Source organism: Silene latifolia, chromosome 10 (assembly GCF_048544455.1).
Source record: "Silene latifolia isolate original U9 population chromosome 10, ASM4854445v1, whole genome shotgun sequence".
Lineage (NCBI taxonomy): Eukaryota > Viridiplantae > Streptophyta > Magnoliopsida > Caryophyllales > Caryophyllaceae > Silene > Silene latifolia.
In genome coordinates, this window is record NC_133535.1 from 159,114,020 (window position 1) to 159,136,088 (window position 22,069).

At 38.7% G+C, this 22,069-nt stretch overlaps 2 protein-coding genes across 3 annotated transcripts; both read left to right on the plus strand.

The window, feature by feature from the left end:
- Positions 1 to 1,508: 1,508 nt before the first annotated feature.
- On the plus strand, positions 1,509 to 4,012 carry LOC141609449 (F-box/LRR-repeat protein 25-like). Of its 2 annotated transcripts, none has more exons than XM_074428497.1 (3): positions 1,509 to 1,582; positions 1,663 to 2,975; positions 3,056 to 3,363. In XM_074428497.1, exon 2 carries the CDS (start codon positions 1,722 to 1,724, stop codon positions 2,679 to 2,681), a length of 960 nt encoding a protein of 319 aa, XP_074284598.1. In that variant the 5' UTR covers positions 1,509 to 1,582; positions 1,663 to 1,721; the 3' UTR covers positions 2,682 to 2,975; positions 3,056 to 3,363. The 2 variants fall into 2 exon arrangements, 1 of the variants encoding a protein (XP_074284598.1); XR_012527430.1 differs by lacking the exon at positions 1,509 to 1,582 and adding an exon at positions 3,606 to 4,012 and having other exon boundaries at positions 2,840 to 2,975; positions 3,056 to 3,268.
- Positions 4,013 to 5,548: 1,536 nt separating this feature from the next.
- Positions 5,549 to 9,072, plus strand: LOC141609450 (putative F-box/LRR-repeat protein At5g02700). Its single transcript, XM_074428499.1, has 4 exons — positions 5,549 to 5,910; positions 6,003 to 7,321; positions 7,402 to 7,614; positions 8,485 to 9,072. The coding sequence occupies exons 2-4, from the start codon at positions 6,062 to 6,064 to the stop codon at positions 8,617 to 8,619; spliced, it is 1,608 nt and encodes a 535-aa protein (XP_074284600.1). The 5' UTR covers positions 5,549 to 5,910; positions 6,003 to 6,061; the 3' UTR covers positions 8,620 to 9,072.
- Positions 9,073 to 22,069: the final 12,997 nt, after the last annotated feature.

Sequence of the window (22,069 nt, forward strand, 5' to 3'; positions counted from 1 at the left end):
TTTTCCTATTATGACATGTTATTTTTTTTTCTGGAGTTTTTCTTTTTAAATAAAAATCAGCTTTTTCTTATGGTTTTTGGAAGATAATTAGGGGTTTGGTTATAATTAACAACTCGAATATTTTGTAAATCTTTCAAATATTCAAAAAAGTTTTAAAATAAAATTATCTTTATTACTACAAGGGTGGGTTTCACTAAGTAGTTAAAGTCGAACAACTTAGATTTTGGAGAATAGTTTATATTTGTAAAAAATTAGGGTCTCTTTTGATTTTTTTCTCACAAAGAGTAATTGTATGTTTATAAAATATGCAATTTTAACACTTTTATATGTTTATTATATGACCTTTTTTGCGTTATAAATATTTTCAAAATAAATATTCTTTATAAAGTTATTTTCCTATTATTATTTTAGTAAAGAATAATGGATAAATTATTAGATCCACTTCTATTAGTATTATTTTTCTCATAAATAATTGATCTACTTCTAGTAGGATTATTTTCTCATAAATTATTGGATCTACTTCAATTAGGATAATTTTCTCATAAATTATTAAGAGGAAAAAGCTAAATCTACACTTATTAGGATAATGATAATAATTTAATATAAAAATTATTTTATATATAGGAATTATAAAAAAGTTGGACTCTCTAATATCGCTCGAAAAGTTCCTGCTTTATATATATGTATGTATTGATTAACTACTTTCAACATTAGCTACACATGGATTTTAAATATACACCATTATGGATTTTAAATATCATCCATAAAGATCTCAAACTTATTGCTCTGTTGTCTAGTATCGTCTTATTGTATTTCTTAATCAATGAGAAAATTAGAATTAAAACACAAATTGTTGTACAAGAGTGTAAGATTAATTTTTGCCAAATATTTTTTTTTATATAATACAGTTTATCCGCTCCTAAATTTTAGCTATCTTATCAGCCACTTTTTCGTATTTTAGTTAGCTTTCTAGTTTTCAAGTACCTTTTGAGTTTCAGGTACCTTTTCAGCTCGTTTTACCAAACAGAGCCGTAAGGTACTATAATCATTTAACTAATATTAAAATTTGTCTAATTAACATCATTGTTGAGTATAATATATAATGAAAATTTAATTAAACCACTATAAAAAAAATAAACAAAAGTTGGGAAAAAAAAGTATTTGTAGAAAGATTATCGGAATATCGGGGAACACGACCGCTGAGCACATGAGCGGTTAACCGAACCGTTTATAAGGTTAAAAACCTTTCTAGTAATTTTGGGGTCCCAAAAATAGTTCCTCTTTTCTCAAAAAAAACCGAAAACTTGCGTGTTTCCAGGACGTCGTTAAATAAAGGGTACACATAAATTCACGGGAACAATAGACTAATCCACGGGATTTATGCATAATATGCCAATGCTACCCTTTTAAATAAGCTGCAAGATTCTTTGATGGGACCCAGAATACAACTAGTAAGGGTATGATGCTTAGAATTCCCGTGGCCCAGTTGATTTGCTCCGTGAATTTGTGGCTACCCTAAATAAAATACATCTCCTTCATCTTCCCTATATTACTTGCCAGTCATTTTGCGTGCTATTACTCGGTAATCGTAGTCTGCATTACTCGTTTTGCTTCATCTTAAACCCCTTTCTGTTGTTTAACTCAGTTTTTTAACATTTGCAGGAGAATTTTGAAATTTGCGACAGTGCACACCACCTGTTCGACGAAATTCCTCAGTGAAAATGAACTCCGATTGCGAGGAAACGGTATCTGGGCAGCTGAATACTGTTGACAGGTTCTCAGATTTACCAGATTTTATCGTACATCATATTATTTCTTTTCTGGATACGAGGGAGGCGTATAGGACTTGTATCTTGTCGAAGAGATGGGCTCATATTTCGGCTACAAACCCAATTATTGAATTTCATTATTATTGTGAGCCGAAATCCCCTCACAGATATTGGCCCTCTGAGGAAGTCTCTGCTAGATTATTAGGATATATGGATAGTAGAATGCAAAGTTACGCTAAAGATAATCTGCGCGTAAGGACGCTCAAGCTTAGATTTCCAAATTCTCATAAAGTGGTTGGTTGCAATGTTAAAGACTTACGTTGCATAGTTAAAGAGTTACCTAGCAAAATTGATGAGTGGCTTAGGATAGCTGTGCGTAATCAGGTTGAAAAACTTGATCTTGATAGTCCTGTTTTGAAGTACCAATTGCCTGACATTTTGCTCTCCGCAAAATCTCTAAGACAACTTAATTGTATTAAAGTCAAAATACCATACTACAACGGAGCCATAAATCTTGAATCTCTTCAGACTTTGGAATTATTTGATGTTGATGTGGAGGAACGTATGCTAAATCATATCATTAGTTCGTGCCTGTTGTTGAAGTGTTTGTCGGTTAAGTATTGCTTCGGCTTCAAAACTATTGTCATTCCTTGTTGTAGTCAAGTGAAGGAGCTTACTTTAACTTATTCTTTACCCGAAAATGGGACAATTGTTCTTGAGAGCTCGTATCTTACGTGTTTTCAGTTCTCGGACATTTGTGATGATCGTTGGCCGGTTATGTTAAAACCTGGTTTGTTGAGAAATTTAAGGACATTAGACCTCTTTTCTTCTCGGTATTACGACGGGGATCTTGGCAAACTACTACCCCGAATTAGCCTCATTAGAGACTTTGCATTTGTTCAATTGTCGTAGGTCGACAATGATCGAGGATTTCAAGTGTTCAACTAAAGAAGATTTACTTGGATGAATGCCATGGTTTGTTATATGTCACGATTGATGCTCCAAGTTTGACGAAGTTCAAATATAAAGGGAACTTTGACCCTGATTGTATTATCTTCATTAGTAGTCAAGCCAGTTGTGTTATCTCTGTTCACACTACACCTAAATACCTTGATACTCGAGGATTTTTCAAATTGAAAAAGCTAATGTCAAGGACTAAGAAGCTGCAATGCTCTGAAAATTTCGCTATCCGAAAATTATCATGAGGTATTGTATAATTGTTTAGAGTCTGAATGAATGTTTATATTAATTGCACTAACAATTTTTTATGGCTGTGTACTATGAAGTCTGGACGTGACGATATCAAATTTGATGAAGAAGAACTCGGAGATGTTAATCTTGGACCTCCACGCGATATCACAGAGCTGAAGCTAAGCCTCCATGATCAGATCCGCTCAAGATCATCTATGTCAGCTTTTTTGAATGGTTTATTCTGGACGTGCCGCCCTGATATTATTTCTTTTCAATTTTTTTTTCATGAACCTGATTTGATGATCCTGGTATGTTCATGTCATCATTTTTTCCATTCTCTATGCTATTTAGTTGAACATGGTCTTCTTGGAATATTGGTCATTTTCTGTAGTCGGAGCATGCAAATTGCAATTGTCTAAGTTGGTAATAAGTAACTCAAACTAATGCCTGCTTAGAGTCTTGGTATATGTATCAGCTAGCTATGTCTCACGGTCAGTCGGTCAGTCATACATTTGAATGTTGTATCTATTTCGACTTGCTGACAGCTCTTTCTGCTACGAGTATAAAGTATTCTACCAAGCATTTTACATAGTATTAAATATTAATATTGCTTCAAAAATCGAATTACCTTTTGTGTGTTTGCAGCTTTTGATGAGTGAACTAAAAGATATGGCAAAATGTTGGGGGCACCCTTTAAAACGGATTAAATTTCCAGATGCTAATTGCTCGAATACACTCGAGTCAAAGAAGGTTGATCTACAGTTGAGATTGCATTGGTGAAATGCTTGGTTGCGTACATGAATTGGAATTTTAATCAAATCCGCATTTGTATGGATATGGGCGTCTACGGTTTGTTGTTTTGTATGCTTCTTTTTTAGTGTATTGCTGAAGTAGTACAGATTTGTATGGATATGGACGATTATGGCTCTTTGCAAGTAGGATTAGTGTATTTGATGTGATCTTTATTGTTTCGAATCTGGTGAGATATGGTCATGTGAATGAGTAGCTTGGTCAGGACCCAAGGGTGATTAGGGGCGTTTTTCGAGTTTGAATCCTTCTCTAGTCCGTTTTATTACTAAAAATCTAACTGCTAATCAATACTAATTATGAGAAATTCACGAAAGTAGTGAAACTTTTACAAAATTTAGTTAGTTTCTTGCTCGATTCGTTGTTGAAGGCATATTTGAAGTTTAGATGAAATTTTGAAAGCGTTTTTTGTGATTTCGTATGCCAGATTTAGAATTGCCTAAAAGACGACAAATCCAAAAATAAAATTTAATTTAATAATATTTTCATCTTATTTTAACAAGACCACATTGTATGATGGAAACACGACAAGTTATCTATATAAAATTTTAGGTTATCAAAATAAAATATTTTTTACAAGTTTAGTAACTAATCTATATAGGCTTTTGGTTATTGAACTAGTTTTATGCATAAATTAATCTTACACTCTTGTGCAACAATTTGTGTTTTAATTTTATAGTTCTCGTTGCAAATTTCTAAGTTACACTCAGTCAGACATCGCCACATCGGTGTACCGTGTATCATATTACCGTACATCTTAATTATAATAGCGCATTCTTGTTTTGGGCCTTGAAAGGACATTCTTGTGTTCAAGTTGTTTTGAGCGTACTGATTGAGGTTTAGAACATGTTTGGCCTAATTTGCTTAAAATGAGTTTCTATTTTTTAAACTTAATTTTTCAAAAGAAGTTTTTAAGAAATAGAACACCAAATTGATGCTTTTATTTTTATGGGCAAAAAGGTATTTAAGCTTTTGAGAATCCACTATTAGCTTTTAAATTTAAGATATGTTTGGTCGAAAAGTGTTTTTAAGTCCAAAAATACTTTGAAAATCAAGGCCACGGTGTATATTTTTTGGGCTATATTTATGCTCAAGTTGTGATATATCAGGATTATTCAAGAATTTATTTGTTGGGAAAATTTTATACATCTTAACCAATAAATAATACGCTACTTTTATTCAATTTAAATTATGTTTTCTCATTCACGATAGTATGGTTAATTTTAAATTTCTCATTGGTTTAAAAATGCGATAAGACTATACGTGACAATAGAGCAAGAATTTTAAGACATTTTATGGGTGAAATTCAAAATCCATAATAGTGCAGATTAATGTTGAAAGTAACTAATTTATTATCCTTTTTAGAATAAATTGACATTCTAAGGTTACTCATCCACAAGTATAGGTATTTATATTTCCTAAAAAAAAGTATCGGTTTTTATACTACATCGGGACAAAAAAAAAATATAGGATTGTATACTATGTCATATTCACTTATAGTCTTATACACATCCTAATCATCCGTAATCTAGTAATCTTCGGGTTTAAACCTACTTTAGGTTAGGGGTCTTTCTGGTTGGAACTTGGAAGTAGTTGAACAAAACAACAAAAGTGAGTTGAACTTAATGGAATTTAACCGATCTTTGTATAACTAAATTGAACTGAGCTAAATAGAGTTGAACTGAAAAAAAAAATACTAATATAAATTAATAAGTTTAATAAACAGGGAAAAAAATGAAGGGGGTTCAAAACCATGTTAATCATACCCAGAACTGGTTTTCACTTAAAAAAGAACATGGTCGGCTAAATGAATTGGGAAAAACCGAATATCAAGGTTTCTAAATTTAGTTCTTATGGTTTAGGTTTGCAAAAGTTGTTCGTATTTTTTCACCCCTAGTCAATAACCATATCCATTTTTATTCGTCCTAGTTAGAAGTATTCAGAATAAATCAAACCACATTAAATCAAAAACCGAAAAACCATTGATTTTGTAGGCTCGGTAAACCAAAACCGTTTGGACAAAGCAGTTCATTGAACCGACCTGTTAACTTTGTCATGGATTGGATCAGCTTTGGTTAACAGTTTTAGAAAATCGGTTAACGGAACTGAACCATTTCATCTCTCCATTCATCTTCTCTACAGGGTACACTACGTGCCAGTCATAGTCTGCATTACTCGTTTTGCTTGATCTTAAACCCCTTCATGTTGTTTAAGTCGGTTTTTTCACATCTGCAGGAGAATTTTGAAATTTGCGACACTGCACACCAATTGTTCGACGAAATTCCTCAGTGAAAATGAACCCCGATTGGGAGGAAACAGTATCTGGGCAGCTGAATACCGTGGACAGGTTCTCAGATTTACCAGATTTTATCGTACATCATATTATTTCTTTTCTGGATACGAGGGAGGCGTATAAGACTTGTATCTTGTCGAAGAGATGGGCTCATATTTCGGCTACAAACCCAATTATTGAATTTCATTTTTATTATGAGCCGGAATTCCTTCTCAGGTGTTGGCCCTCTGAGGAAGTCTCTGCTAGATTATTAGGATATATGGATAGTAGAATGCAAAGATACGCTAAAGATAACCTGCGTGTAAGGACGCTCAGACTTATATTTCCAAATTCTAATGCTGTGTTGGGTTGCGATGTTGAAAAAACAGACTTATCTAGCAAATTAGAAGAGTTTTCTTGCAAAGTTGATGAGTGGATTCAGATAGCTGTGCACAATCAGGTTGCAAGACTTGATCTTGATGGTCCTTTTAGGTACCAATTGCCTGACATTTTGCTCTCCGCAAAATCTCTAAGGCAACTTAATTGTTCTAAACTCAAAATACCATACTACAACGGAGCCATAAATCTTGCATCTCTTCAGACTTTGGGATTATTATGTGTTGATGTGGAGGAACGTATGCTAAATCGTATTATTAGTTTGTGCCTGTTGTTGAAGTATTTGTCGGTTAACTATTGCTCTGGCTTCAAAACTATTGTCATTCCTTGTTGTAGTCAAGTGAAGGAGCTTACTTTAAGTTATTCTTTACCCGAAAATGGGACAATTATTCTTGAGAGCTCGTATCTTACATGTTTTCAGTTCTCGGACATTTCCTTTTATAGTGATCGTTGGCCGGTTATGTCAAAACCTGGTTTGTTGAGAAATTTAAGGACATTAGATCTCTTTTCTTCTGGTATTACAGACGGGGATCTTGGCAAACTACTACCTGAATTAGCCTCAATAGAGACTTTGCATTTGTTCAACTGTCATAGGCTCACAATGATCAGGATTTCAAGTGTTCAACTAAAGGAAATTTACTTGGATGAATGCGATGGTTTGTTATATGTCACGATTGATGCTCCAAGTTTGACGAAGTTCAAATATAGAGGGGACTTTGACCCTCGTTGTACTATCACCATTAGTAGTCAAGCCACTTGTGTTCTCTCTGTTCACATTAAACCGTGTTGCCTACATACTCGAGGATTTTTCAAATTGAAACAGCTAATGACAGGACTAAGAAGCTGCAATGCTCTGGAAATTTCGCTATCCGACAATTATGATGAGGTATTGTATAATTGTTTAGAGTCTGAATGAATGTTTATATTAATTGCACTAACAAATTTTTATGGCTGTGTACTATGAAGTCTGGACGTGACGATATCAAATTTGTTGAAGAAGAACTCGGAGATGTTAATCTTGGACCTCCACGCGATATCACAGAGCTGAAGCTAAGCCTCTATGATCAGAACCTCTCCAGATCATCTATGTCAGCTTTTTTGAATGGTTTATTCTGGACGTGCTGCCCTGATATTATTTCTTTTCAATTCTATTTAGAAGATCCTGGTTTGATGATGCAGGTATGTTCATGTCTCTTCACTTTCTGTCATTTTCAACAGAATTAGGGTTAGTAATTCTCTATGCTATCTAGTTGAACATGGTCTTCTTGGATAATTGAACATTTTCTGAATTAGCCTGTAAATCGCAATTGTCCAAGTTGGAAATAAGTAACTCGAACTAATGTCTGCTTAGATGGAGCCTTGGTAAATACATCAGCCAGCTGTGTGTCACGGACTCACGGTCAGTGACATTGAGCCAGAATGATCTTCCATTGCCTTAAGTTAGAGCTGAATGTTGTATCTATTTTGACTTGCTGATAGCTTTTTCTGCTGAAGAGTATGCTATCAAGCTTTTTACCTCGTATTAGTAATGCTTTTAGCTTTTTAAGGCACTCAATTAGACATTTAGACATTTAGACCTGCTAAAATCGAATTACCTGCTCGTAATTCGTAATTGATATGATTCGAAATTACCAGAATTTACTAATTTGGCGTTATGCCTTAAGTTTATTGACATATTAAATGACCCATAAACATCAATAGACAGGTGCCAACTCGGTGAATAACTCAACTTCTTTTAATAGTTTAATATATTTGCTAAGACTCCATTTGCGGCTCTAATCCTAATGAGACAGTTAACACGAAACTTCTGTCTTTAAGTTGTCTTTATCATAAGATTGTGAAGGGAAGAATGAACCGCGACATTAAAATGTTGTAGTAGTCGTATTTCCAATAATGGTCAAGATGTATCTCAAGATTCAAACTCGTAATTTTTTTATGAAATCATTGCAAGGTCTGTCACTGAGTCTCATAATTCAAAATTCTCCAGAAGCAATGCTTATTTATTTATTTTTTTTAACTCATTGGTTCATTGGTTGTATGTGTTTGCAGTTTTTTATGAGTGAACTAGAAGATATGGTAAATTGTTGGAAGCACCCTTTAAAACGGATTGAATTTCCAGATGCTAATTGCTCGAATATACACGAGTCAGGGAAGGTTGAGGTACAGTGGAGATTGCATTGGTGAACTGCTTGGTTGCATACATGAATTGGAATTTTACTCAAACACCTCCCTCTATTTTAGAACAATGTTTTGTATGCCTCTGTTTTAGTGTTTTAGTGTTTTAGTGTAGTGCTGAAGAAGTACGGATTTGTATGGATATGGACGACTATGGTCAGTTGCTTTGTATGCCTTTGTTTTAGTGTCTTACTGAAGATGTACAGATTTGTATGGATATGGACAATTATGGTTCGTTGCAAGCAGGATTAGTGTACTTGGTATGATCTATATGGTTTCGAATTTGTAATGTTGCTGTTCCGGGTACTTCGCAAATGGAGCGGGAAGATTGTAGATCAATGAATATTTGTGGCTGTTTAAGCACAGATAATGGAGTGGGAAGATTGTAGATCAAATTATGATATGTGAAGAGTAGCTTGGTTAGGGACTAGGGGTGATTAGGGGCATTTTTCGAGTTTGAATTGTGCTCTAGTCCGTTTTAATAACTATAAAATTATGAAAAATTCACGGAAGTAATGAAACAAAATTAAGTTAGTTTCTTGCTCGATTCGTTATTGGTGGCGGATTTGAAGTTGAGATGAAATTTTGAAAGCGGTTTTTGTGATTTCGTTTGTCAATTTTATAGAGAATGAAGGATTAAGAGTTTTGGGTAATGTGGCGGGAGTGTTTTTGGCAGTTTAGATAAAACCGTCAATGCTAATCGTTAATTTGTCCATGACGAATAACGATTGGGTTATTGTATTGGGCGTGAAGAACAGAAACAGTCTTGTGTTCAAGTTGTACTGGGCCTAGTAATTGAAGCAAACCGCTAGGAATCCCAGCGGCTTACCATATTAGCACTACCATTTTGTAGTGTACCTATTACCTATTGCAATTGGTTGGACAAAGTCGCTAGGTATCTTAACGGCTTATTCTCTACGCTATTTTTCTAAAAGTGATAGATATTTGGCCAATGACATTTTCTAAAGCCGCTAGGTTTCTTAGTTGTTTTGTATAAAAAATAAAAATCAAATAAAAAGTAATGACGTGGACTCATTGAGCCAAAATAGTTTGAAACGGACACTAATTCTCTTATTACTTTGCTAATGAACACTCATTATCCAAAAAATTCGATTCAAAAATAGTGCGATTTAACCTTTAGGTATAGAGTTTGGCCGAACCGCACCGCACCCTACTCCTACTCTCCTAGTGACTGTTCTAGTAAATCTTTGGGTTCAAACCTCACTTCCCTTTGTTTCCAGGACTTCGTTAAAGAAAGAAAATACATCTGCATTCATCTTCCCTACATCTCCTTCATTACTCGGTAATCGTAGTCTGCGTTACTCTTTTTGCTCTGAACTAAACCCCTTCATGTTGTTTAACTCAGTCTTTTCACATTTGCAGGAGAATTTTGAAATTTGCGACACTGCACACCAACTGTTCGACGAAATTCCTCAGTGAAAATGAACCCCGATTGCGAGGAAACGGTATCTGGGCAGCTGAATACTGTGGACAGGTTCTCTGATTTACCAGATTTTATCGTACATCATATCATTTCTTTTTTGGATACGAGGGAGGCATATAGAACTTGTATCTTGTCGAAAAGATGGGCTCATATTTCGGCTACAAACCCAATTATTGAGTTTCATTATTTAAATTGGACAAAAATTGACGATTAAAGAACCAAAAAACTTCAAACGATCATAACTTTGTGCTCGGGTGTCCGATTTTGACGAATTTTTTTTTCAAATCACTTAACTCGACGAGACGAACACAATAGAAAAAAAAAAAATAAAAAAAAAAAAAAAATTGAAAAATGGTCCATTCGTGTAAAAAACACGAATTGACCTAGGCCGATTCATGTAGTTTACATGAACCTGCCTGGGCCAGTTCGTGTAATCCACATGAACTGGCCTAGGCCCGTTCGTGTGATTTACATGAACTGGCCAAGGCTGGTTCATGTAAAGCCTAGGCCAGTTCGTGTTTTTCACACGAATGGGCCCACTTTCCATTTTTTTTTTTTTTTTTTTTTTTTTACCATTGCGTTCGTCTCGTCGAGTTAAGTGATTTGAAAAAAAAATTCGTCAAAATCGGACACCCGAGCACAAAGTTATGATCGTTTGAAGTTTTTTACGTTTCTAATCGTCAATTTTGTTTCGAATTTAATCGTACTTGATTATTGATTATCGTAAAATGGGTCACCGTCACTCATATTTTGAATTACCGATAAAAAATAGTTTTGAGAATGTTTTAGAGTAAAGGGCAAAGTTGGAAAATGAAATGAACATTAGGGGCGAGATGAGTAATATAGGGGCGATCTTTAGTAATTTTGAATATAAAGGGGACTTTGACCCTGATTGTATTATCACCATTAGTAGTCAAGCCAGTTGTGTTCTCTCTGTTCACATTAAACCATATTGCCTAGATACTCTAGGATTTTTCAAATTGAAACAGTTTTGTTTTAAAGTTTCTGAGTTTCACTTTGAAGTTTTTGAGTTTATTCACTTAAATATTAAGCTCTAAAAAATTATAATAAAACTCAAAAACAATAGATACAAGTTTGTTAAATTTGACTTTTAACGGAAAAAAAATTTAAATCCATCTTATAAACTTTAATATGCTCAAAAAAATACACATATGCTCAAAAAAAAAATAAAGTTTGAGGTAATAAGCTCACAAAAAATACATATATGCTCAAAAAACAATAAAGTTGGAGGTAGTACATCCGATTTATGTTCCTTTTTCTCTGTAAAAGAGGTTGCTTATGTAAAATTGCCTTATATGTGACTAATCAAAGATATATTAGTATTTTTACTCCATCTTATTCAGAGCAAATTATCGGTATTTTATTATGTGAATTTTTTTTCAAAAGTGAGTAATTTAGTCTGGATCAGAGTAATATCTCACGAGATGATTCAAATAAATGTTTGTTTTCGTATTACACATAGTTGTATCATTGTATGGAGTTGTTTAAAATCGTTAAATTAATTTAAGTTTTCATTATTATTGGAAAAATGGTGAATTACATCGCAGTCTCTTATCGATTATAAACAGTCATTTACATTTATTAGCTTGTAAATAAATGAGAAATACATAATAAATTTACCGGTTTTCATATATTTGAGACCGATTATTTATTAGAGTCAATATTAAGATTGAGAATTTTATATAATTTGAGATAATGATGAAAAATCAAGCATAACGTATGGTTTGGTATAAAGACTACACAAAGTCTCATTGAAGACGGACACTATCCGTCACAAGCTGAAGACGGATAGTGTCCCTCTCACAAAATGCAAATGGATAGTGCAAGTGGGAGGAAATGGATACCCCACTTGCACTATTCATTTGCATTTTGTGAGAGGGCCACTATCCGTCTTCAGCTTGTGACGGATAGTGGTCGTCTTCAATAAGACGGACTGTAAAGACTAACTGTTAAAGATATCGTTTTCATGAAGGAAATTCCTTAGATTGGAAGTATTTTAAAGGTATGAACAGCCCACTTTAATTAATAATAATGGTAAGGTATGGACAGCACCACCTTAAAAGCATTCATTGTACAAAGGCTCTTATAATGGGCCATACTATCATGACCTTTAACTCCCTTTCTTTTTTGTCTTTCTAGCTACATTTGTGGACCTTTATCACATTTGACTAGTCTCTCAAAATTGGCTTTCATACTCGGGTTTTTTCTAGTGACGGGTTATAAATTATGACGAAAAAATAATTATTTTATAATTAAAAGTATTTAATTATAAATTTTTATTTATCAAATAATGTACATTTTATCGTAAAATAGTCATACTTTTTCGGCACAAGCTTATAATATGTCACAAGCTGATAAATTTTTATTTATCAAATAATGTACATTTTATCGTAAAATTTTTATTTATCAAATAATATACATTTGTGGACCTAACCTTTGATTTATGCTTCATCAATCATGAACAATGCCAAGTGTCATGCTTACTCTAGCTCCATTTTTTTTTTTGAGATAAAAAGCTCCATTTAAATATAGTGATTGAAATATAGTAATTGAGTTAGTTTTGTACAAAATGATTTTGTATAAAATAATAAGTTTAAGTTATGTGTATCTCTAGCAAAAAAATTAGTTATATGTAATTTCTTTTGTAAGGGTATCCAAAGTCAAATAATAAGTGATTTTACACAAATTCTTACTTAAGGTTGTCATTCGTAATAATTTGTAAATTTAATTGTACTTTTTTTTTAATGCTATTTCTCCATGTTTTTTTGAGTAAGAGAAATAGCGAAATATACTTCACATGTAGTTTTTGGTGTAATATAATTATTTTCAAAATATTTGGAGAAATAGAGTAAAAACTATTTCGTGTTTGGTGATACGTGCCTAATGTATAGTCTTTTTAGTCTATTTCAGCACGTATTTCTATGCATTTTCATACTATTTTTATGGTATTTTGCCCCGAATTGGCTACTTTGGTTCGTTTTGTCTATTTTGTAGAAATGAACGCAAGAGTAGTGGAATCGTACCCTTTTTCGTCCTTTTTGCATGCATTTAGAGGAGACGGGATTTTCGTGAGTGAGATACTGCATTTGGAAGCGTCGTGGCACGGATTACGAGGCAATTAGGCGCAGGCTTGAGCTGAAATGAAGATAAAATGCTCGATCGAGCTGTTTACCAGTCGATCGAGTGGTTTCTACACCCCCTGATGGTCGATCGAGTGGTTTTCCACTCGATCCTTAGCATGCACAAAGAGCAGTTACTCGATCGAGTAACTTTCCAGTCGATCGAGCTGTTTTGGCTGAAGAGTTGGTCGATCGAGTGGTTTTAATCCACTCGATCGAGTGGTTTTGATGGGTTTGGGCTTTAATTAGCCCGCGTGATGTTTTATTTCGCTAAACTTATTTCTTTTGCTATTTAAGCACGCTTTACTAGGTTAATTAGGATCATCTTTTACTCTATCTTTCACAGTAGAAAACTTTTACTACGTTACTTTTATTCCTCTTCACTGCTACTTTATTTTGGGATTGTTATTGCTCGGATTCAGTTGTTCTTTACGCCGGTTTCACATTGGATTGTAATTCCTTTCTCCTTTAATAATAATTAATCATTTGGTTGCTACAATTTCTTGTTTGTGTTATTATTTCTTTTGCCCTAATTTTCTTTATTGCAATTTATTGTTTATTTATAATGTTTTCTGCTGGGAATTTAATTGCTGTTAGTTTAATTACCGATATGAGTAGCTAAACCCCCTTCATGTTGGGATTAGGGGATCTGCGGTAGAAATGTGACGATGTAGTGAATGAATTAGATGAACTGATTACGAGACTCTGTCACTATAGCAATTTAACTGTATTTATTCGACCTAGTTGAGTGCACGCTTCTATGTCACCCCTTAATCTGGCTAAAATTAATCCTGGATCGAAAGATTGGACTAAATAGGCCTGCTATAAACAGTAGACTACCCTAATGAGGATGAAAGTTAAGTTAGTGGTATTTTAGGATAGAAAGTGGACCGAAAGGACCTTTCAACACCCGTCTCACATTAGTTCGTCTGAATCATTTACAGCTGTGTCACAGGACTACCGTAGTGAACCGAATTCCCGACATGTCCTTCTCTTCTTGATAGTTTAAACCGATTTTACTGTTTTATTGCTCTTGCCCTTTAATTTTCTTCCTTTCAAACTTCGTAGTTTAGAACCAAATTCAAACAAACCCCCAATTGTTACCATAGGATTAGAATTAGACAGCTATAATTACATTACCTCCCTGTGGATTCGATACTCGACTGCCTCTACTACATTTTAGTTGAGACCGTTAGGTTTTATCTTTGATAGGGTTGCGATAGCCGTGTCAAATTTTGGCGCCGTTGCCGGGGAGGCAATTGTTCAAATTATTAGTTGTTTTACTTTTAATCCTTCTTTTAGTTTAAGGGACACCAGTTCCTTAGACTTTTCTTATATTCTGTTTGTAGTTTCTTCTTATGCGCAGGTCACAGGGTGGTGAATTACTACCATTCAATCCAGAGATTGAAAGAACCTTGCGCGCAAAGAGGAGATTATTTCAAGACCAACAGCTAGAGGAAGAGTCCGGTTCTCATTCGAGTTTTTACGAGAACGAGCTGTTCGAGGAGGATCCACCTTCCTCTCCAGTTTCACATTCATCAGTTGAAACCGTTACTTCTCCAGACTTTCCCGAAATGGCTGAAGAAGCAACCATTGCCAGTCATTCTGAGCCGACAGCGGCGAATCTCTATAAGGGGTTTGTATTACCAGGGGACGCAAGGAAATTCGAGCCGAAGCAGTCCTATATCAATTTGGTTGAGAAAACCCAATTTGGGGGAGCTGCAACTGAAGATGCAGCTAAGCACATGGAAACCTTTATCGATTATTGCTGCTCCATACCCCCACCAGCTGGCGCGACCCCCCGGATCAGATAAAAGAAACCATGTTTATTTTCTCACTCCGCGATGTTGCAAGGGAGTGGTATAGAGATTTAGACCGGGCTGATCATGGGGTAACAGACTGGAATTCGCTGGCTTTAGCATTTTACAAGAAGTACTTTTCTGCATCAAAGACTATTGCCATTAGAGCTCAGATCACGAGCTTTAAACAGGGACCTGACGAGAACTTTCACGAAGCATGGGTCCGTTTCAAGAAGCTGGTGCGAACCATTCCGCACCATGGATTCGAAAAATGGAGTCTTTGCAATCGTTCTATAACGGGTCAGTATGATGATCGAGGGGCTATTTTGGATGTCACGCCAATGGCCGATTTGCTGAAAATATGGGAGAGACCAAAGGTTGGAAGATCATCGATGATTTGGCCACCCATAGGGCTGAGTATGGAAATTCTCGGGGAACCCAAAGGAGAGCTTCTGAATCTTCATCTGTAGCTGCACTTGAAGCTCTCACTGCAAGGTTTGACAAGTATGAGTTAGGAGGAGTTTCCAAAGGAGGGATGTACCATGTTAATGCTGTGACAGACGGTCCTTTCGTCTGTACAAGATGTGGAGGAGAGGGACATGTTTCTGATCATTGTCCCAACTCTTTCGAGTCATGCGCTGCCTTTCAACACTACAGGCAGGCGAATACTTATTATGAGCCAAATGTCCATCCCAATTTGAGGTGGACAAGCCAAAATGTACTCAATCCCACTGCTCCTCCGAACCAAAGAATAAAGTATATTCCCCCACATAAGAATCAACAAGGCTATCAGAAGCCTCCGTCTTTCAATCCTCCTAACCATGGTGCGTCATCTTCCGGTGGGGTGAGTGAAATGGGTGAGCTTAAGTCCATGATGCAAGCCATTACAAAGCAGCTTCATGCGAGTGATCAACAAAGAAGCTCAAGTGATCAACAGAGAGATGCGTCCATAAAGGCACTTGAAACTCAAGTTGCCCAATTGGCCGCGAATCAATCCACAAGAAAGCAGGGTCATTTACCGACTCAAAATGAGAAGAATCCACATGAGACGGTACATCTGATAGAATTGAGAAGCGGTCTTTCTTATGAGGGACCTAAGTACGTAAATCGACCCGAGAATGATCAGAATCGATGATGAACGATGCTCGGCGAAAATAACGAGCTGTCAGCCAAGAAACAGGTCGATCGAGCAGTTTTCAATGGTCGATCGAGTGGAAATGGTGAAGAAACAGGTCGATCGAGCGGTTTTTCTCCTCGATCGAGTGAACAGGAAAGTGAAGTTGGTCGATCGAGTGGAAATTGTACTCGATCGACTGATTCTGAAGGAGAAACTGCTCGATCGAGTGAGCATATTGGTCGATCGAGTAGTATTGATGGCGGGAAGCTTATTCGAGAGCCTGCTAGTGCTCGTTTAAGTGAGATAGCACCGGAAAGACCTCGTTCGAGAGGTAAGAAGCGTCCAAAGGATACTGAACTTGCTCCGGAAGACACTTTGGAAGAGAGAAACAAAGGACTCGAAATACCTATCACGGTTCCTTTCCCGAGGAGGCTGCAGAACACGAAAGCTAATCAACAATTCGGCAAATTTGTCGAACTTCTGAAAAGCTTGGAAGTCACTGTACCGTTCACTGAGCTGCTGACAAAGGTACCCTCTTATTTAAAGTTTATGAAAGAAATTTTAAGTCGTAAGAGGAATATTAATGATAGTGAGACCGTAGCTTTGACTGAGGTAGGGTCAGCCCTATTTCAAAATAAGTTACCTCCTAAGCAGTCAGACCCGGGTAGTTTTTCGATTCCGTGTCATATCGGTATGCGTTTGATTGATAACGCGCTATGCGATCTGGGCGCTAGCGTAAGTGTCTTACCTTTGTCTCTGGCTAAGAGACTCGGTTTGACAAAGCTGAGTTGCACCAACATGACTGTCCAGATGGCCGACCGTAGTTTATCACGGCCACTAGGTATAGTAGAAGACGTACCTGTTCAGATCGGGAAATTCTTTATTCCCGTAGATTTTGTTGTCTTGGACATCCCCGAAGATGCACACACCCCTATTATTTTAGGGAAACCATTTTTATCTACTGCCCGTGCAGTAATAGACGTCGGGGGTAAGACTTTGACCTTTCAGGTAGGGGACGAGGAGCTGATTTTTCATCAGTCTAAGTTCCGGAGGGCTCCCATGCAAGCTCAGCCTTGCAATGCCCTCTCTTCTATTGCTCCTATTATTGACACTCCAGATGAAAATTTGGAGAAATATGCTGCTATTGTTAACCTTCCGCCTCAGACTGAGAGCAAAAAGGAGGAAAGTTCGTTTGTTTTCCTTGCTGCAGGTACAGATGAAAGCACTAAAGGAGTTGTCAAGGGATGTTGTGCAACTGTTGTCAATCAAACTGGAAGTAAGGATGCCAAAGAAGATGACAGAGGAGCAAGGACAAAGAAAGTTCGAGCCTACGTGGATTGGAACTACATTCCTCCTACTGTTTCAAATGGTAATTCAAGCTCATGGAAGTTAAAGAGGACGGTCAATGTTGCTGAGGTGACGTCCTCCAGTCAGAAGCCCACTGAGGGGCTACTGAAATTTGATGAGAATTAAGCGGGGAAATGCCCCGTGTAATGCCTTGTAATAGATAATTTGTTTGAATTTCTTTTGAATTTTTTTTATTGCGTTTTAATTAGGACAATTAGTTTTAGACAGTTTTTAGCGTAGACGTAAGACTATAGACTGTGCTTTTGCGTATTTGGTATTTTGGGAAATTTTTCCACTTGTTTTTATGCAGGTTTGGGGAAGTTTTACGCATTCCGAGGAAGAAAAGACGAAGTTAAAGAAACTTACGCGAGAAAAGCCCTCGATCGAGTACTTTTTGTACTCGATCGAGTGGAAAATTGGTCGACCGAGTGCTTTTTCAGTCGATCGAGCACAACACTAAAGGGGATTGGTCGATCGAGTAACTTTTACTCGACCGACCAAGCCGATCATAAAAGCCCTCGATCGAGTAGTTTAAAAACCACTCGATCGAGTAGAATGAACAGGACACGGGAGTTTTCTATCTTAAACTCTTTATTTCCTACTTCTATTTCATTTTATTCCCCTAATTCCGTCTAACCCTTCCCCTAATTGCGATTTTAACTCCCCCAAATCCCCATTTTCTTGCCCAAATCACCAAATCCATCACCTACATTTTATTTGTTCCGGGTGTAATTTCGGAGCAGTTATTGTGACCACGTAAGCTTGTAGAATGATGTCGTTGCTCGTCTCTTCCTTTCACTCTTTCCTGTAAAGATTAACAAACTGAGGGCTCGGCTTGGTACCGAGCGTACTCACTCCGACGCTCAAGCCAGTAAACTTAAAGAGATAAGTTGTATGTTACTTGGCGAAGTATATTGTAGAGAGATAAGGGAGTTTATACCAGATTATTGGATTGTGAGATTATTAGCTTATTTTCGGATGATTTTCCGGATCCTTTTCTCAATGAGAGAAGTGGAGTATTTATAGACTTTCACCTTTTGTCACGTAGTGGCCAAGTGGCAGAGCAGGTGGAAAGACTATCTTACCCTCGGCCGAGGGACCCATGGCAGGCCGGCAGGCCTGGTTGACTCCATGCCGAGGGGACTGGATGTGAGTACGCGGATATGCCTCTCGGCTGGCGAGTTGCCGAGCCGAGACCCAAGTGACAGGCCGACAGGCTGCGTCGGCTAGGATGTTAACATGTTGACTTGCTGTCTTTTAGCTTTGACCTTGCTCAATATGTTGACTCGGTCAGCGGGTGCAGAATATGCCCCATCAATTTGCCCCCAGCGTAGTCTATGCCGTGGAATGGACTCCGATGCGTGTTGAGCGTATTCTGCGCAAGTTGAACTTCTTCCTCGGCTTGGTTATGTTCAGGCCGTACCATATCCCCCCTCCACATTGTTGTGTAATGGACATCGAATGTGGAAAAGAAAATAGGCGCTGGCCGAGACCAAGGTTGAGAGTGCCGTGTGCTTTTGATTGCCCCCGGCCGGTTCTGCCAAGCTTGGTTGATCAGCTGGCCGTTTCCAAGTAAGTACCAAGGAGCGTGTCAAAGAAGATTGGTTACTGTTACGTCGATTGACATTCCGTGGCTGCATGCTTGACACGTGTCCCAGTGTTGTTTGGTGGACGCTTCATGGGCTTTGCTCTGATTGGTCCGCTGAATGGGCTTTGCTCTATAAATAGAGCAGTGTGCCCCTCATTTTGACCATCAAACTTAATTTTCTCAAAAAATTTCCTCTTTCTAGTTTTTTTCGAAGAGTTTTCTCTCTCTTATTCTCGAAGCGTTACTCGGCGTAACACTTTCTTCCAAGGTAAACAAACAAATTTTTCCAACTTTTATTTGTTAAGTATTTGTTGTCACCATGTCTTCTGCTGATGCTCAACCCAGTACCTCTGCGCCGGGGGGCGAACCGTCGCGTCCTGATGAACAGGAGCCACTGGTTGTCACCCCGATAGGGTTTGGGGGTCCTAAGTCGCCGTCTCCTGAATTTGATGAGAAATTTTTGGAGGGTTTTGATGATGACGATGATGAGGCGACCCAATCTGATTCGGAGATGCCGCATCTCTTGTGGCACGTCGACGCCTGCTCGATCAATCCTGATCGCGTTTGGACAAATAAGTTCGCCTATGTCTCCGGGTCTGAACTTTTTGAAGATCATTACTCCTTCGGCAGGAGGTATAGAATAATTGTCCCTGAGGGTGATCATGCCGTCTGTTGCCCTCCTAAAGGTTGTATCAGCGTGTACATCAGACACCTGGAGTATGGGCTCCGGTTTCCTCTTAATGAACACGTTGCTGCCATAATTAAAGCTATGAACGTCGCCGTGGCACAACTGCATCCGTTGGCCATCAGGACGATCGTGGGCTTTGTATGGTTTTGTTTGTTTAAGGGGGAGGCCCCAACGGTTAACCTGTTCCGCCGGCTCCATCATCTTCGGCAGACTACCCTAGGCGGCCCGGGGTGGTACAGCATACAGACCGAGCCGGGTTATGCGACCGTCACCAAGCTGACATCTTGCAAGGACTGGAAGGGGCGGTGGGTATACGTCGAGGTTCCGGAGGACTATCCACTGCCCCGGTCCTTCCAGAGCCGCGTCAATTTGCGGTGTGAGAGTAAGGGGGAGCATGACAGATATGTCTCCCGTAATAAAATTAAGATGGACGCCATGAAGGTCTATCTTAAGGATGACGAAGTGCGGGCCATGAGCATGTTCGAGGCGACGAAGGATGGCACTCCGAAGGGGTGGATGCCTCCGACGCAGATCGTCCTTCAAGACGAGCCGCTTTGTCACGTCGGCCTCATACCGGCCCTCAGCCAGGGTGAGTAGGGTCGATGTGAGGCCCCTCTTTTTATACTTTGATGTTTTAGCCTCGGTTTACTTCTTTTGTTTAACTGTTGCTTTGTTTCTTGCAGATCGCTTCGGTCAGGGTCTCTCTGTCTCCATCCTAAAAAGGCTAGGACTTGACCAGGACGGGAAAGTTGTTGAGCTGCATCCTAAGGCCGCGCCACGTGATCGCAGACCGGCTCCGCACGAACTTATGGAGCAGGCGATGAAGGCAATGGATGTGGCGGCGACTCAAGCGGAGATTGGCGGTAACGTGCCGCGCCGGAGACCAAAGACAACGTCTACGGCGGCCACGGCGTCAACTCCAGCTCAATCTTCAATCCCCGTAGTCCAAAAGGAGCAGGTGGTCGTCGATGTTGATGAGGAGGTCACCGTTGTGGAGGGTCCTCCTCCTTCAAATAAGAGAAAAGAGGCAACGCCTGCTGCCGCTGTTACCGAGGCCGGGAAAGAAAAGGGGCCAGTCGGTCCTCTGTCCAAGAAGGCTAAGACTGGTACGGATCTAACCCATGGCTCGGATTTAGCAGGTTCTTTAGGCATTCCTGATGACAGGCTTTCTGATATGTCAATGAATGTTGACATGGATGCCCTGTCTGGGTTTTTTGTAGATCCGCCGTCGGCAGCTGCTGTTCTCACCGAACGACAATTGGAGAAGGGGCATAAGAACACAAAGGTTATCCTTGCTCAGAGGGAGAAGGATATTGAGATGCTTAAAACCGTCATCATCCCAAACATGTGTGCCCAGTACCGGGACCAGGCTGAAGATGCTACCAGGGATGTGATTAAAGAGCTCCTTCATGAAGGTACCTTCCCGTGGCAAGATTTTGACCGGCTTCTTGATGAGAAGGCGGCTGCTGCGGAGGCCAAGGCTGCGGAAGAGGCTAAGGCGGCCAAGGCGGCTCATGAAGCTAGGGTGAAGGAGGCTAGAGAGGAGGCTGAGAAGGCAAAGGCACGTGAAGCTGCCAAGTTATCCTCTAGGCCGCCCACCGATGGTGATGCTGCTACTGCTGCCGGTGGCGAGCAGAAACAGGCATAGGGAGACGGGCGGTTGTCACCAGATTCACCCGGCCCTTCGGACAGCTTCAGCTATTCGGGGGCCAACTATTGAGCCTTTCCTCCCTGCCATCCTTTTGGCGCTTTCAAGTCTGAATGTCTGTAACCTTTTGTTGTACCTTTTGTTTTTGTTAATCTTTGGTAGGTTGTGTTTAGGCTATCCCTATGGGGACGGCCGTCGTCTGTATTCTCCTCACCTGTAAACATTTTAATGAAGTTTGTTTAATTTGCCTTCGGCTTGGCCGAGGCTTTGATCCTTCATTCCCTTGTTTTATTACGTTTCAACATATTGAGTGCTTTTTCGTTTTTACTTTCGGCTTGGCCGAGGCAGTTAGAAGGCGCATCTCAACTGTACTTAAACGTTTTTTAACATGTTGGCATGTCGGTCGCTTCCTCCTCCACTCCCGGTCTTAGCCGAGGCGGTCAGATTTGCGCTTCCCAACCGCCGTTGTGAACATGTTAGCGTCTCGGTCGTTGTGTCCCCGTCGCTCCCGGCTTTGGCCGAGGTAATCGAGGTTACGGCTCGACAGCGTTCATATCTGTAGACATATTGATCGCTTCCTCTGCCACTACCGGATTGGCCGAGGTGACTAGAATTGCGTTCTCAACTGTACTTATACGTTCCTATTAGCGTATCGGTCGTTGTGTCCCCGTCACTCCCGGCTTTGGCC